Source organism: Polyodon spathula, chromosome 22 (genome assembly GCF_017654505.1).
Source record: "Polyodon spathula isolate WHYD16114869_AA chromosome 22, ASM1765450v1, whole genome shotgun sequence".
In the NCBI taxonomy this organism is placed as follows: Eukaryota; Metazoa; Chordata; class Actinopteri; order Acipenseriformes; family Polyodontidae; genus Polyodon; species Polyodon spathula.
Window position 1 is genome coordinate 8,549,274 of NC_054555.1, and position 17,238 is coordinate 8,566,511.

Consider the following 17,238-nt stretch of genomic DNA (forward strand, 5'->3'; position numbering starts at 1 on the left):
TCCAAAGCTCTGCTTGATTAGGCTGTCTAAATAATGTGTTACCACAATGGGTAGCCTTTATGCTGGGCTACGGGCAGCCAGTGGCATATTGGAACATTGTAATATTTGTCATCTTTTAACTGTTGGCAAATGAAATACATAACGAGGCACTGGTTAAAACAACAACAAAAAAAAGAAAAGAAAAGAAAGGTTTAGATGTTGACGGTGTGAAATAGAAAGTGCTGACCACAGCAGTTCTGCAGTTCCCAAACACTCCCAGCTGCTCAGTATTAAGTGTCAAAGCCTGTGGCTGCTGAGACAAAGGATGCTTCATTACCAATTGTGGTTTCCTACAATGAGTAATGTACCAAGGTGTGACAACAAAAAGTTTTTTATATAATATATTTGTATATATATATAATAATATATATATATATATATATATATATATATATATATATATATATATATATATATATATATATATATATATATATATATATATATATATATATAACTAGCTGTTGTCCACTGTCAAGTACAGTCTGTTAATAATGTACTCAATTCCAGGCTAATGTTTTTTTTTTACACTATAAACACAAAGTGTTGTGATATATTGTACAATATATTGTGGCTAAAATCAATTATTATTAGTTTTATCACCCTTTTGTTTTTGTCTGATTGTGTCCTCTTGGTTTGTAATGTGAGACTTGTATATGCTCTAATAAAATGTGACCATTATAAATAAAATAAAAAAAGTTTTTCAGCAGTTCACTCTGCATGGACAGGCAAACAGTAAAAAAACACATCCGTTTTAGTCTGGCAAATATACATTCCATCCTACTCTTTGTATTTCTAATAAGTGTGTTAATTTCATATTTAAATGTATTCCTGATTTGTCTTCATAAGATAGTGAACAGTATAACTGGGCAATTTGAAGTGAATTAAAATGGAAAATACAGCCCACAATGTTTTCTTGTAGGTATATATTTATATATATATATATATATATATATATATATATATATATATATATATATATATATATATACACACACACACACACACAGCTTTTTAAAAACTGATGTTTTAAGAACGGATGTTTTTGTAGTATTAACGTCATTCATAATCTAGTAATTTAGGGAGCAAGATAAGGTAGCATGCAATCAAGTTCAGTTTCTGACAAGCGTTTTTTAGGATAATGAGGTTAGTACCCTTATTTGCTTCATCAAAAGTGCAACATGCTGGTAAAATTAGCAAGGCAAATGTAAATGTAACACAATGTAGCAGAATTTAGGACAAGTGAAATGTCCACATATGCCATGCTGAAGTAATGGTGGTTGGATCAGGTCTTTGTTACTGGCAAGATTTAAAATCTTTGGCGTTTTGTCCACAAAAGCAGACATGCTCCCTTCTGAAACAACCAGATATACAGTGAAATACAGCCGTTGATCCCTATTAATATTGATAAACACATTCCTAAATGCACTTTAGTGCTCATTTTACAAACAGTTAAAAAAAAAAAAAAAAAAAAAAAAAAAAAAAGCTTTGTTATAGATGCAAATGAGATTCTCAGCAATATTGAAAAAGTAAAAACCACTAGCCCGGTATTGGCAAAAGTGTCTGAAATTGATCTTCATAATCAGAAAACCCCTGAGACTGCAACACTGAGGTACCTGGTTACAGTTATGCTAATCTTTAGGCTGACCCTAATAACTTCACTAAACACTATAGTACAAGTTCCTACTTTACCCCTTTGAACACTTGTCCTCATTGCCTTGTGTGTATCAATAAGTGCACATGCATTAGTGTTCATATTTAAATAGTATAACCTTTGAATAGCTGTTTTTATAAGGAAAAAAAAATGGTGCCTTATATTTCAGACCTAGCTTTCTTATAATCCCTAGCACCAACTAAGGTAAACGTGATTGGAGTTATTATAGTATACAAGCCATGAAGACAAAAATGGAGAAGAGCAGCTTTCCAGTACTAAGGACCTTATCTTTAGGCTGTGTTTCTATTCCAATATTGTTTCAGGATTATAGCACTGTGTTGTGCTATGTTTTAAAACTATGATTATACTTTACACAAGTGTGGGGACCTCCTGCTGTGACAGGTAGCTCCAGAAAATGAGATATCATATCTCAGAGAGCTAAAGCCAAAATATTTCCTACACACATTAAGTACAGTATAATGTGTTTTAAGACGTAGTCTTTTATGTAAATGGTGGAGATCTGTGATGTGTCTGAAGCATTTGAGATAAATCTGGGTATTTATGTTTTATTCAAATAGGTCCTATTTTAAAAAAAAAAAAAACATTATTATTATTATTATTATTATTATTATTATTATTATTATTATTATTATTATTATTATTATTATTATTATTATTATTATTATATTTTTCAGAATATAACACAAACCATTTTAAACATTTTAGAAGCACTATAAACAGGATACATTTTATATAAGAGGCACGCGGTTTACATGTGTATCGTAAGTAAAAGGTAACAAGAATACTAATCTGTTTTTCTTGTAGCTGTCAGCAATAGCTGACGTTAAAGTCAAAACTTTATTTATGGTTGAGAAAAATACAACTCTAATATCTAGTGTACAGTTTATGCTTAATTGATACATTGATAATACCATGTATATAAATATAGTTTAAAGTATTATTGATCCTACTTAGAATTATTCTTTTTACAAAGAGTGTCCATTATACAGGGGGTGCACATTATACAAGATATGTGCATTATAAAAGCAGAGTGCTTTATACACAGAATGCACATTATAAAAGAGGTGTGCATTATTTAAGGAGTGTGCTTTATAAAGAGTGTACACTATACAAGGGATTGTAAATTAAACTGCTCAGTTGTGCACATAATGCACGGGATGAGAACTATACACAAGGAACAAATTGTATTCGGAAAGTTATATGTGTGTGTGTGTATCTATCTATCTATCTATCTATCTATCTATCTCTCTCTCTCTCTCTCTCTCTCTCTCTCTCTCTCTCTCTCTCTCTCTCTCTCTCTCTATATATATATATATATATATATATATATATATATATATATATATATATATATATATATATATATATATATATTCTGCCATTGCATATTTTTGTATCTACAGTATATTATTTGGTTTTATTCCATAATTTGTGTCATGAAGTGTATTTTAAGCATCACTGCACTACAGCTTTTCTGTGTGCTGGCTCAAACCATGCACATAATAATAATTGTACATTTCTATAGTGCTTTTTCATGCACTAAAGCATCTCAAAGCTGCCTTACAAAGCAGAATAAGCAAATGCAAATGCATAAACCATTAGGTGCTCAACAACATCCCATATTCAGGACAGACACAAACAGGTGAAAAGTATTCCAGTGCAATAGGTGATAGAGTTTTTGCATGCAACATTATCCACTTAAATCCACCATATCTCAATTCACACAGCCTCAGACAAAGCTGGATTTGAACATGGTGCCTGAATTGAAGGCCGGTGTCCAAAGTAATAATATTCCCACATCTTAACACAGACTGCACACAATAAGAAACCATTCTACCACTATAATACTGGTACTATAATCACATTTTGTCTCAATACTCTCAATACTGCTCCTGCCGAGGCAGTCTGGTTGAAAACTCAATATGGATGGACATTTTGTAACCGAATATAATGTGTACCTTAGTGTACATTATTATGCCTCTTAATGCTGTAATGTTGCATGGATAATACTGTTATAACATATTCATAACTTGGTAACTACAGACATTCCGTACCCAACCCTCTACCTACTTCATTCCTTGTAATCTGAAGTGCTACGGAAAGAGTTAACTATTCCTGCTCCATGTGATAGCTGGCACCGATCACAGCAATCAGTTCTTGTAACAGGTACCAGCCTTCGCACAGCTCAATGCCATCTGTTTCATACACACTGGAGGGAGACACAAAATCCAAAGCACCTGCTACTCCCAGCTCAGATTATATCAGTAACCCATACTCACACCCATCCTCCAGTTTAACTGCAGCACCTTTTTTTTCAGGAGCTGTATATATTGTCTGACAAAATACATGGAATGGTGTTGTATATTATTAGTAGTGTAATGTATGGAAATGAAAATGTTAAATTATTTTGGAACTTCAGGCAAGGTTTCAGATTTTACTGGAAAAAATTTGTCGTAACATTAAGCCATGTTCCTTGCATGCAATATAACAGTATCATGACCTATTAATGAAAACATGTTTACAGAATCTGAACTTTTAAAGAACATAAAATGACATACGGTAGAATAAATGCACTGTGGGCAAAATAAAATAGATTAGCTTGTGTTTTTAATCAAGCCAAGTACCTTGAATGTTATAAGCGTCATCATAAAAAAGCAAAACACATTGAATTATCAGTATATTGTTTAAAAACTGCATATACTGTACCTGATTAAATATACACTCAAGAACATGTTCTAATAAATGCACAGATTTTTTTTTCCTTGCAATTACATTTTTCTTTGGTCCATTACACACATGAGCTTTTTTCAATTAACATCAATCCATTGCATTTGTACCAGCTAAGCATTTGGGCATCATCAATACTGGTCACACTGAGAGGAAATGTGTCCAGAACACTAGGGTCGATGTCACTGTTTCTCTTCCTCAGTGAAAAAAGATGCTATCTTTAACATCCGTTAAGATGTCAAGTTCACTTGGATTTCTGTGTCATGACAGGCAGCACCTCAAACAGCTCAACACTGAGACACATCATGGAGGGGTGCTTGCTGATTGATGCAATATGTATGGGCTGAATTACAGGACTAAATAATAATTTGAAAATAAAATGAAAATAAAGTAAATTAAATGGTTTTCAATTTTCAGTTGAATTGAAGGGGTCAGGGCAAGACAGTGAGAACTAGAAGTCTGCTGATACTCATATTTTCTGAGTAATTACCTTTTAAGGAGTATTTGTTGGCAGGCATTAAATCCTTTTATTAATGTGTTGATTTCAACACAAGAAAAGCTACCATTCCACCTTTACAGTTGAGTATCAATCGATGGCAATTTTCTTCCACAGTGTGTTTTAAAAGCTGATTGGAAGCACATTTTCCTGTCATTCGGGGCGTTGACATTTTCACTGCCTTACTGCCGTACCAAAGTCATAAATTGACAAAGAAAATATGTTGTAAAACTAGCAAATGCAATTGATTTGTCATGTAAATGTGCCCATTCCTTAAACCAAACTCAGGTACCACTGTGAAAACTGGGATATGGATTTATTTGTCATGTTAAACCAGAGATAACACCTTGCCTGGAACTACAGTCCTACAAATTTGATGCATTTCTTTTTCTATGTGTATATATATATATATATATATATATATATATATATATATATATATATATATATATATATATAAAGGTAAGACAAATAATCACTTATAAAATATAAATTAGTTTTAGTTAGTTTGATCAAGTCTACATTAAACAACAATCAGATTAGTATTGATTGATACTCAATAATTGTGTAAATAAGGGAAACCAAGCAACCACATTGCTTTGCGTTGACTTATTAACATGTTACATTCCATTTAATTAATACCTAACAACTCTGAATTTCTTAAAGTAAATTACTTAGACACACCCGGCACACCCCTAATGGTAACCCACATGGTTGTTGTTTTGAGAAAATCAATACAGCCATCAAATAATGTATTTACTCTACATGATTAAGCAAATCACACATTACTTCTGAAGCAAGTAAATGTTAACCCAAAATGGCTCATTAAAAAAAAAAAAAAAAAAAACCTTCTGTGTGGGATTGTATTGTGCAAAACAGTGAAACTGTCTGGTACAATATGACAATGTTCACAAAAAGGATGAAAGTACTGTTGGATATGTTATTGTTATTATTATCTCCATTTGAATATAAAACAAACAGGGTATCATACACCCCCCCCCCATCATATCTTTAATTGTAGAATACTCAAAAATAATTTGATATCATATAAAAGTTGAATCACTGTTTAATGAATGACACATATGACTGTCACCAGGTCCCTGAGTCATCATAACCTGGTTAATAAATACATTGAGAATTGACTCTAGGGTTGCAATGCGTTGCTGTCCAATGAGAGAAAGAGTTAAAATTGCACAGATAACTTGCTGGCAGTATTTTTAGGTACAGGCATGAATATGAAACCAAAATCAATTATTTAACCAGGTGACAAGTACTGCACAATGTCATTTAATTCAGTACAACCCTGCTAAGTGCCTTATCTTCAGAAACAGAAGATTGCTTTCACTAGCTTGCTTTTTTGTCCCATATCTGAGAGCCTTCTCATGAGTAGCTGTACCCAACTCACTACTGGAGACATGGAAATCAGACTTATTATAGAGTTTTTAAAAGAAACTTCTGAAAGCACAGCTTGTCGCATCTGTAAATTATTTACTTAACCCGGGGTGGTAAAATGCTGACAGTAGTTCAACTAAACACCAGATCCTTAATTAAATGCTATGATTAGAATGTGAGAATAGATAGGCTATATTTGTATGTTGCTTTCTCAAGATTTTCCTCTGATTTTCATTGCCCCTAATATACTTGCAAATCTCAAGTAACAAATCAGTTATTAGTAAACTCTAAAGTTGATGAGCATTCATATTTATGTGACATTTTGCATATATTCTGCATATATTTAAAATAAATGATGTTATTGTATGCTGTTTTACAGATCTAGAGAGACTTACACTCTGCAGCAAGTATGTACTAGTTCCTAAATAAATTACCCTGCACTGCAAAATATGCATATACTAATTGACAAAGTTATTTGTAAAGTTTAATAGTAAAATTACGCAAAACCGAAAGCCCTGACCTTTACTCTTATGGTACCTACTAAATTGTGTACGGAGTCCCCAAACCTATCATCACATGCAAAGGGAATTATATCCCATCAACTCATTCCTCAACCATACCGCTAAAGGGATGCATAATCAAGATTACATATATATATATAATAGATATATATCTATATAGATATATATATATATTATATATATAACTATATATAATAATCCCTTTAGGTTCACCATTGCAGTTTACAAGGCAGTAATACTACTGGACAGATGAGAGTGGGAAGCTGCAGTTGCTTCAGAACATACTGTCAAGGATCAGTGTTGTGAATGTTCATGTCAAATTGTGTCTGTTGCACTAACAGTTGCAACTTTAAAAAAATTGAATGGTCCTCAAAAGTGTGTTTATAGCTATGCCTTAAATACAGAGGAGCACTTAACTACTGCACAAATCCATTACCTCCTTTGAAACCATGTTTCAACACCAAATCCCAGAGCAGACAGTGTCTGGGATTCAGACGATAGTTTACTCAGTGCCTTTTGGTGAATGCCATTCTCTGTTTCCTACTAGAATGACAAATGGACCAAAGGTATGTTTTAATTTTTTATTATGTAGGAAAAAAAACAAAACAAAAAACAGATTCCCTTTAAGATCAGTGCTGTAATTACACAATTCAGTCACCTGTTGGCACTGTACGCTATTTAAAAATGACATTAGCAACAAAACCAAAAAAACAACGACAGCAAACTGTTAGGTATTCTGTCAGTTGCATTACCATTAGAAGCATTGGAATATTAAAACATTAAGCGATGTTAGCTAAAATAATATGCACATCCCTACTTTGTAACAGTTGTTTTGAGACATAGCGACATCTAGGACATAGACTGGAACTTTTTACAGATGCACTAATTGAGAACATACAAGACAACATATCTATAAATATGACTTTCATCATTATCTGGCATTGTGGTTTTGCTAAACTCATCCTTTCATCATATGCCTGTCATGACAGTTTGGTCTCTTACCAATCTCACTGACACCAGACACACATTGTCTGACTCAGCTGTGGCCATGCCTGCTATTTTGCTGTGGTGAGGTCTGGCAAGTAGGTTGGATTGTAAACCAAGCTATCCAATATCCCAACCTGCTTCTAGTTATTGAAGTAGCCAGTTTTGGGGATGGAAGCAACAATGCAGGTTTAACACCTGACTTTGCTGAGGGCAACCCACAACTGTGTTTACATTGAGCAAGGCAGCAGGTTTCAAGATAGACTCCGCCTACAGCAAAATCCCTCTCTGGTTGTTTTTTTTGTTTCTTGCTTTTTTGTAAAACAAACACTGTATTCTTACAGAACAAGTAACATGCAGCTCTTATGTTTAATTAAGGTCTCATGTTTGCTTGCATTTTTGATAATAGTTATTATGTAAAACTCATTTTTCTTTCACTAAAATGGTGCACATTTTATTTTGGATACAACCTTGACAAAGTGTGTTCCTATTGTATCAACACAGTGGAGATTAAACCTCGAGCCATACACCCCCACCCAACCCCCCCCCCCAAAAAGCTATACATCTCACACCCAGTGTGCAGCCTTCTTTTAGAAATAAGCTTGTATGAACACAGTAGTTGTCCTTCACTTTCAAAGCCTGATGACAAGAGTTTCAGATCAGCAAATAAATGCAATCGCATGTTCAGTGGATTGGACTGGTTGTCATGTCTTGCTAGCAGAGAATATAACCATGCCTTCCTGATGTTTAAGTGTAAGCATAACCTCTGGCCCTGCTACTTAAGCTACACACTACCTGACAGTCCTGCAGCATATTGTTAGGGACTAGATCTGCTGTGCAAGGTAACTTGCACTCATGATGGGTGACAGGCAATAGTGGAAATCTATCCCCTGAATATTCAGTTGCTGTGTACTGGAACTCCAACCTGAAGCAAAACAAACTGCAAACACTCTATTCACATTAAACACCGGTCATATACTTAGAAACATACAGATACACTTTTTTTTTTTTTTTAATACCGGTTAAAGAGAATCATTTTGAGGTAATGCTCTCAAAGTATACAAGACCTTGATTTATCTTCTCATCTACAGAATCTAGTCTTACATTCAAACAATTAAAAAAAAAATCCTCTAGGGCTTTCACTGGCCTGAATATTCATGCACATGAATGCAATTACTAGACAGTACAGAGTACTTGTCCCCACATAGTTGGTCAACATGTTAGCCCTGCAGCACTGTGAGCCTGGGAAAGCAGAGCCAGCCGTTTGTGTTAATGAGTTCTGGATCAGTAGTAATTTATTTGTTACTCCCGCCATGGGAAACCAGTATGGGCTACTTCCATATTAGATATGTTTCTGTCTTTGGGTTTCATTTTTTTCAATGTAGCTAAGTAATTTATTGTCACTGTGTCTGGGTTAATTATTATTTTGTGAAGTTTTCATTTGGGTTTGCCACCTGGCAAATGCCCAACTTTCTAAAAATGGAAAGCGTTGAAATAAAACACAAAATAATGATAAGGCACTAAACTGTACACCATGTGTGGTATTCTGCTCGCAAACCTGTCACAGAAATTGGATTGCTGGAATTATGCTTGACAACAATAAGAGTTGTACTGATGATATATATGTGGAAACAAACACATCAACACTGTCGTTCTGCTTTCAGTTAATCATTTGAAAGCAAGTGCAACACTTTCGATTCCACTGAGAAGGCAGACTGCTGATGTGAGAACAATGTTCTACATCAATGCCATACACAAGGCAAATCGTTATACATTGTCAAACCCTGTCATGGTATTTTGTTAATGCTGGTAAATGTGTATCCTCCTATACTAAAAACGAAACAATAATGAAATAGATAGTAACAGTAGCATCTTCATGTGCTATTACTAAATGTGTAAAAAGATAACGTAACAGTATATATATTTAAAAAATCACATATTTCAGACAAACAACATTTACAGTACCGTGACTTAGAGGTGAAACTAAGGAACTGATACCAGGAAGTCCATACCAGCAAAACCATTTGTCCTTATGCCACTCGTGACCACAGCTGGGTACATGCAGGAACCCACATGATAACTAATCATCATCTAATTGAAATCTGCAAGACTTACAATAACATGTGCAGCAGAAATACTGAAAAAAAAACAAGCTCCCCCCACAAAAAAACCCAATGTTTTTATTTTTATTTTTTTCTGTAACTTTCAAACCAATACAGAAGCAGCAACTCAGTTAAAAGATACCTACTGTATGTACTCTAAATATCACTGGGAGTGTTTTCTGATGTGTGCATTAGTTACAATATCCATGTAATAATATCAAAACCAATTAGCAAGGCACAAAGTGATACCATTGATAATGCTATTTCTTTTTTCCACGTGGAGATGGGAGGTACTACAGAATGCCATGGGATGTTCTGTATCTAGAGTGGGTTAAAGATCCTAGGGGACCAAGGAGACCCCTGTTCCTTATTCCCAGTTCAGTCACTGACAAGCCCCAAGCTTCTAGCAGAATCTCTTATCCACCCCACGTCTGCCTTATCCAGCTATAAATTACGAGACAGGGGGACCCCCCACTGGAAATTAGATGAGGCTTTCACGACTACCATTATCTTAATCAAAAGCACTTCAGTGTGGTAGCGACAGGGGGCTTAAACACATTTTAGATTAATCCGTTTGTGGAGTACACTTTCATTCAATTGATTTGATAACATTTGTCAGTTTTAAACCAACAGAAGGGGCATGGAAAATGGCCCAAAGACGTACAGTACATGTTACACTAAATGGTTACTCTTCTTATTCAGTGTAATCCACTTAAATCGTTATGCAAGTTAAAACAACAGCAGATTTCACCTAATGTTTAATTTTGGTTACATGGTTAAAGCAGCAGTTTTACATTCAGCTCTTTTAGCTTATTTCTAAAAAGAAAACGTTTTCTAAACCGGTAGACCAGTAACTTCAAAAGCTGAATCTACTCAATAAAACAGCAAGGTCTGTTCATAGATTGCATGCCTGGTTTCTATGCCAACCACTTTCAATTAATCATCTTAACAGGATTCCTCTTCCTTTGCTCTCAAAGGGTACTTGTATCTATAATGCTTTTGAATTGAAAGCCCCACCACTTTCTCTCTCTTTGTCCAACCTTAGCTACCCCGCCTTTTGTTTTATTACTTTTAACATTTAAATCCTATTGAAAGAAGTCATCCTCAAAACCAACGAACACAGCAGGTAGTTACAAACTTTATTGAGAATCTCTATAAATTGCTCATACAAGTTTTATTTTTTTTTTTTATTTTTTTTTTTAAACAATTTCAACATTTTGGTCAACATTTCCATAGGTAGGAGTTATATCTTCATACATATCTAAATGTGGAAACTGCATAACAGAAGAACAAAGAAAATTAAAAACCAAACCTACAGAATGACCTACTAAAAATGTTTTGTGTTTATTATCCACAGTATGCCCCGCTGCTTATATTGCTACTGTATTAGTTTTGTCATTCTTTCTGTCTATTTATGTGTGTACACTGAAATAAGTCTCTATTATTCAAGAGCCCTGATAGCATTGTGGGCATTAACTAGAACAAAAAAAGATATGTCAACTTGATTGCTTACGCATGAATTCTAACAACACTAAGTCAGCCAAGACTACAGAGCCTACATTAAATAATTGTGATAGTTCCCGCTATGACAACTACATAACTACTGCTACATGAGCACCATAAACTCAGTCTAGGATAAACAAAGACAAAAGTTAAGAAGAAGTGTTAACCACTGGACTGCTACGAGAGAGAAGGTTCCTAATTTTGTATGGAAATTGCAGATGGTGTACATTTGAACATATTTCCATGAAAACTCCCATGTTTTTTGTTTAAGTAATATCCAGTTTATTTCTAGAATTCATTCTTAAGTGAACATAGCATAACCTTTCAGTCAACATCCACCAGTACTACATTAATTGAAGAGACCTTCCAGATTATCAGTGTCAACTCACAGGAGGCAAAGTCCAGCTTCTGAATTACAAAGCAAGATAGCAAGTATCTAAACATTCTTGGTGGTAAAGGATAACCTAGTCATACTTTACCTACCAACATTTCAGCACAGTGTTTGAAGGGTACGTCTATTGGATGAGCTCCCATCTACTTTGTGGCTGTTAAAAGGTCCAACAGCACTTTCTGGAAAGGAGTAATACAACAAAAGTGATAACAATACATTTTATTCTTACATTCTCTGAAGCATCTCAAAGTACTTTACAGGGCAAAAAACAAAAAACAAAAAAACAATACAAGGTGCAGGGACCACTGTAGTCATGTGTGTATTTATGTATTTCAATTGATTTCAGTACCAGTAACAATTTTTTTCCCTCTCAGTTTCTGACTATCTGGTATGAGGTGTGTGTTTGTGTGTGTGAGGGGAGGGGTGGGTGTTTCATTTTCCCTTCCGCTGTGCTTCAGCAAGGGGGCAGAAGATCTCTATGGAAACGCCTTAGAAGCTTGATGTCTCCAAGTATGACTTGGCAGACTACATGGTAGACAAGTATCAGTAATTCCAGGGCTAAGACTCTTAGTCTAAGGATTTCTGTCCATGAGCCCTATCATATGATAGGGCTTAGCCAGCCATTGTAGTGTGTGACGTCTTTTCTATTTAATTGAATGAGGTAATTCAAATCATGAGATGAAACATCAGACTCACATAATGTTTTTTTTTTTTTTTTTTTTTTTTTTTTTTTTTTGTTTTTTAAGTCAGCTGTTATCCCAAATTCTGACCCTCTAAACAAAGAATGGCCTTATCATTTTTTTTGGTGGTCTTTCTAAATGTTATGATATTGATATTGATTTTGAGAGATTACCAACCAATCTGACACTTTCAGGTGGATTTTTATAGTAAACTTTCTGGAAACTTGTTAAATAATAAAAATCAGTTGCTCAGGAATCAATATGGGTCAGAATAACGGAATCAATATGGGTCAGAATAACGGACAAAAATTCAAAGGGCATAATAATAGGAGCATGCTATAGACCGCCAGATTCAGACGGTGAGCAAAATAATCTGTTATACAATGACATTAGAAATGCGTGTAGCAAAGGAGAAGCCATACTAATGGGGGATTTCAACTTCCCCCAAATAAAATGGGAAAACCCGGTGGGTAGCACGAAGGATGAAATAAAAATGGTGGAAATGACAAATGACTGCTTCCTAACACAATTTGTCAAGGCACCGACTAGAGGGGAGGCATGCCTTGATTTAGTCTTTTCAAATAACGAAGATAGAATAACTAAAACAGAGGTCAGAGAACCACTGGCAAACTCAGACCACAACATGGTCTCATTTGAAGTGTTTTTTAAAACCCCAAAAGTAATGACTAAAGCTAAGGTTTACAATTTTAGAAAAGCAAACTATGAAGGTATGAAACAGAGACTAACAGAAGTAGATTGGAGTAAAATAGAGAAAACACCCACAGAAGAAGGATGGTTGTTCTTCAAAAACGTAGTACTAGAGGCGCAAAACAATTACATCCCTAAAGTAGACAAATTTAAATGTAAAACTAAATTGCCAAAATGGATTAATAGATCAATTAAAAAAAAATATTCAGCAAAAAAAAGCACTTTACAGAGCATTAAAAAAAGGACCAAAAAGAAAGTATGCAGAAAGAGTACACAGAACTGGTGACATGGTTTATTTAGATTTCCAGAAAGCTTTTGACAAGGTCCCGCACAAAAGATTAATTCTCAAACTGAACGCAGTTGGGATTCAAGGAAATGCATGTGCATGGATTAGGGAGTGGTTAACACGTAGAAAACAGAAAGTACTGATTAGAGGAAACACCTCAGAATGGAGTGTGGTAACCAGCGGTGTACCACAGGGATCAGTATTCGTTCCTCTGCTATTCCTAATCTACATTAATGATTTAGATTCTGGTATAGTAAGCAAACTTGCTAAATTTGCAGATGACACAAAAGTAGGAAGAGTGGCAAACACTGTTGCAGCAGCAAAGGTCATTCAAAATGATCTAGACAAGATTCAGAACTGGGCAGATACATGGCAAATGACATTTAATAGAGAAAAGTGTAAGGTACTGCACGCAGGAAATAAAATTGTACATTATAAATATCATATGGGAGATACTGAAATTGGAGAAGGAATCTATGAAAAAGACCTAGGAGTTTTTGTTGACTCAGAAATGTCTTCATCTAGACAATGTGGGGAAGCTATAAAAAAGGCTAACAAGATGCTCGGATACATTGTGAAAAGTGTTGAATTTAAATCAAGGGAAGTAATGTTAAAACCGTACAATGCACTAGTAAGACCTCATCTTGAATATTGTGTGCAGTTCTGGTCACCTCGCTATAAAAAAGATATTGCTGCTCTAGAAAGAGTGCAAAGAAGAGCGACCAGAATTATTCCGGGCTTAAAAGGCATGTCATATGCAGACAGGCTAAAAGAATTGAATCTGTTCAGTCTTGAACAAAGAAGACTACGTGGCGACCTAATTCAAGCATTCAAAATTCTAAAAGGTATTGACAGTGTCGACCCAAGGGACTTTTTCAGCCTGAAAAAAGAAACAAGGACCAGGGGTCACAAATGGAGATTAGACAAAGGAGCATTCAGAACAGAAAATAGGAGGCACTTTTTTACACAGAGAATTGTGAGGGTCTGGAATCAACTCCCCAGTAATGTTGTTGAAGCTGACACCCTGGGATCCTTCAAGAAGCTGCTTGATGAGATTCTGGGATCAATAAGCTACTAACAACCAAACGCGCAAGATGGGCCGAATGGCCTCCTCTCGTTTGTAATCTTTCTTATGTTCTTATGAACAGATTGAGTGAGACTAGCCTGATGGTTGGCTGGAAGAATAAGACAGACACTAAGACATAAGATAACCCTCCTGTAAATCAATTCTGACCCCAATGGTAATATTGGAAGTATGCTGTAACTATCTAGCAGTTTCTGCTGAACTCTTTGGACGTCCTGAACTAAAATACATTTTACAGTAAGGTAGCTGTTTCTCAATAACATTCTCCTTATTTTACAAAACTGGGTTCTACGGTCATGTTTTACACATATTTTCTTATATCATGGAGCTGTAAAAATGCCCTCAGGCTGACATGAAGTTATTTTGTTTTTTTACCACCTTCATGAGCTGTGACCCTGTGTGGAAGGACCTCAGCTGCATGATCGCAAATGCCAGTAATGTAATGCAGAGGACGTGGAGGCAGGACCAACTTTAGGATTACACTGTACTGCAATGGATAACAGAAAGTGGTGAAAAAAGCATGAAAGAGTAGCAAGTTGAGTTTATTCTTTCAAGGATATTGCCATTAGCTTTTTGTAATATGGCAGAATAATCAGTTACATTTTTATATTAGTTGTCTTGCTAAACGGAGTCAATAAGGTGTTGTTTAAAACACCTATATTTAAGAATATGTTGTTACAATGTACGTAAGCAAAACAATCCTTAATAAACAGGCAAATGACAAGTAATAGCTCAGCAAGATAAAGAGACAGATAGATGAGTGATGATCAAATGGATGCACCTGCAGAATAACAAACAAACACAAAAACAAATATCTGCATATCAAAAGCACACTCATAATTAGATCTTAAAGAGTAAGGAGCTGGGTTCCGAAAAATATAGCGTTATAAGTCCCTGCGTGTTGCTACAACTGTTTAAATAATGATGGAGATCTGACTTCTAAAACACTAACATAACAACAAGTGCTCTGGCTTTTCTGTTCCATACCACATCATGGTTTGTTATTGCTGTGTTACATGTTCGACAATGTGAGCAATTCCTTATACTATCAGTGCACTGGAACGGTCATTTCAAAAACAGCTTTGAAACAGACTTCAAGGTATAAGTTTAAAAAGTTGTCAGGATGTTAACAATGGGAAAAAAGTGTACAGGTACATTATTTAAACAATTGTAGGAACGTGTAACACTATGGGCTGCATTTTACCCTGTGAGCAAACTGCCTACTCCATAGGAAATGAATTAGATGGGCAGTTTGCCCACAGGGAAAATCAGACCCTCTATTTATTTGGAACCTCGCTACTTACACTTTAAGGAAGCTAGACAGGAAATGCTCCTTTTGTTGTGGCTGCTGAGCTACCCCAGTACGAGCAATGTGTCGGTGTAATTAACCATAGTTGAAAGGTCCAGCAGGAGGAAGGTAGTCAAAGTTCAAGCAGAAATCCTGCTTATTACAAGCCTCATGGCACAAAAGATCATTCAGCTAAAGTGCCCCCTCATCCTTACCCCCTGTAGTTCCTTTAACCTGTTGAACACTGAGATTCCTGTTGATATATCTGCAAGGAGACAAAAAAGCTTGCATTGTCCTGCTGTGGCCTGCTGAGCTCTCTGGGGCATTCTGAGCATTTTTGGTCTTGTGGTTTTCGAGCAACATATGCTCCTATTTGCAATGTCTATTAACTTGCAATCACTATTACCAGTCACTATGACAGCATGATAGCAGGATACGTATTTCCTTTCCATTTACATGTTTAAAAACCTTCTACTCAGTATTCGGAATATTTCTGAAACGTATGCATTGGTCTCCAACAATCAAATCATGTAAAAACTATTGCCAAAAAAAGGTAACAAATATATGGTATAAGTGGCTGTATCATCAAAGGTCATTAGATTTGGTAGTATAATACCTCAAAAACAAGGTATGGAAGGAAGGAAGCACAATGCATCCCATTCATGTGAATGCAGGCATAAATGTTTTCTTCCTTAATTCCTCTCATGAAAATGACCCATACAATGTACATTCCTGTCAATTATGGTCAGCAGAGTAACCTTAGTGTTGGAAGGTTGTGGGTTGATTCCCAGGCACTGTTGCCTTTGCCTAGATGTAGTTTACAATGAAAACTCTGGGGCTCCTGTCTGCAGGGTAGGTGAATTTTTTCTTGGATAGAACAGAAATTACCACAGGCCACCAGAGTCCCACAGTCATCCTAGTGTAGAGTAGATAGGAGCCACTAGCAGTATACGTGCACTGAAATCCTAAACCACTGTATGATATTCAGTGGCAAACTAACCCGAAGCTGGTTACTCAATTGGAAGTACTGTGAGGGCACAAGTGTGTGATAAATGCTGCAAATGCCTTTGCTGTTTGGTTTCTGTGTGTAGAGAAATATCTGCATATACAGTACAGAAAATTGCTCAGCTTCTAATTTGTGTCTATCTTTGTGTTATCAATAAATTAATTCTAACATTGACTTTAAATTAGAAAACTTTGAGACTTCAGCCTTGTGTCCCAGACAAAGAGATGGATGGTCAAACAAGCAGACAATAGGACACTGTCTTTTTACCAACTTTCTATAATGGTGAACCTTACTGGTTGCCCATCCTGTCACCACAACCTTTTTTTTCATTTTAAATGTAGTCACCATATAGAAAC

At 35.4% G+C, this 17,238-nt stretch overlaps 1 protein-coding gene across 2 annotated transcripts in view; it reads right to left on the reverse strand.

Annotated features, from left to right (window-relative positions):
* Positions 1-17,238, reverse strand: part of LOC121296860 (protocadherin-1-like) — a 122,702-nt gene that overhangs the window by 15,948 nt on the left and 89,516 nt on the right. Inside the window, exon 5 of one of the 2 annotated variants that reach the window (XM_041222733.1) lies at positions 11,923-12,009. The exons of the other annotated variant lie outside the window; for it this stretch is intronic. Coding sequence (XP_041078667.1) covers positions 11,930-12,009 — 80 coding nt within the window. The 3' untranslated portion in view covers positions 11,923-11,929. The remainder of the gene's footprint in view (positions 1-11,922; positions 12,010-17,238) is intronic. 2 annotated transcript variants of the gene reach the window in all.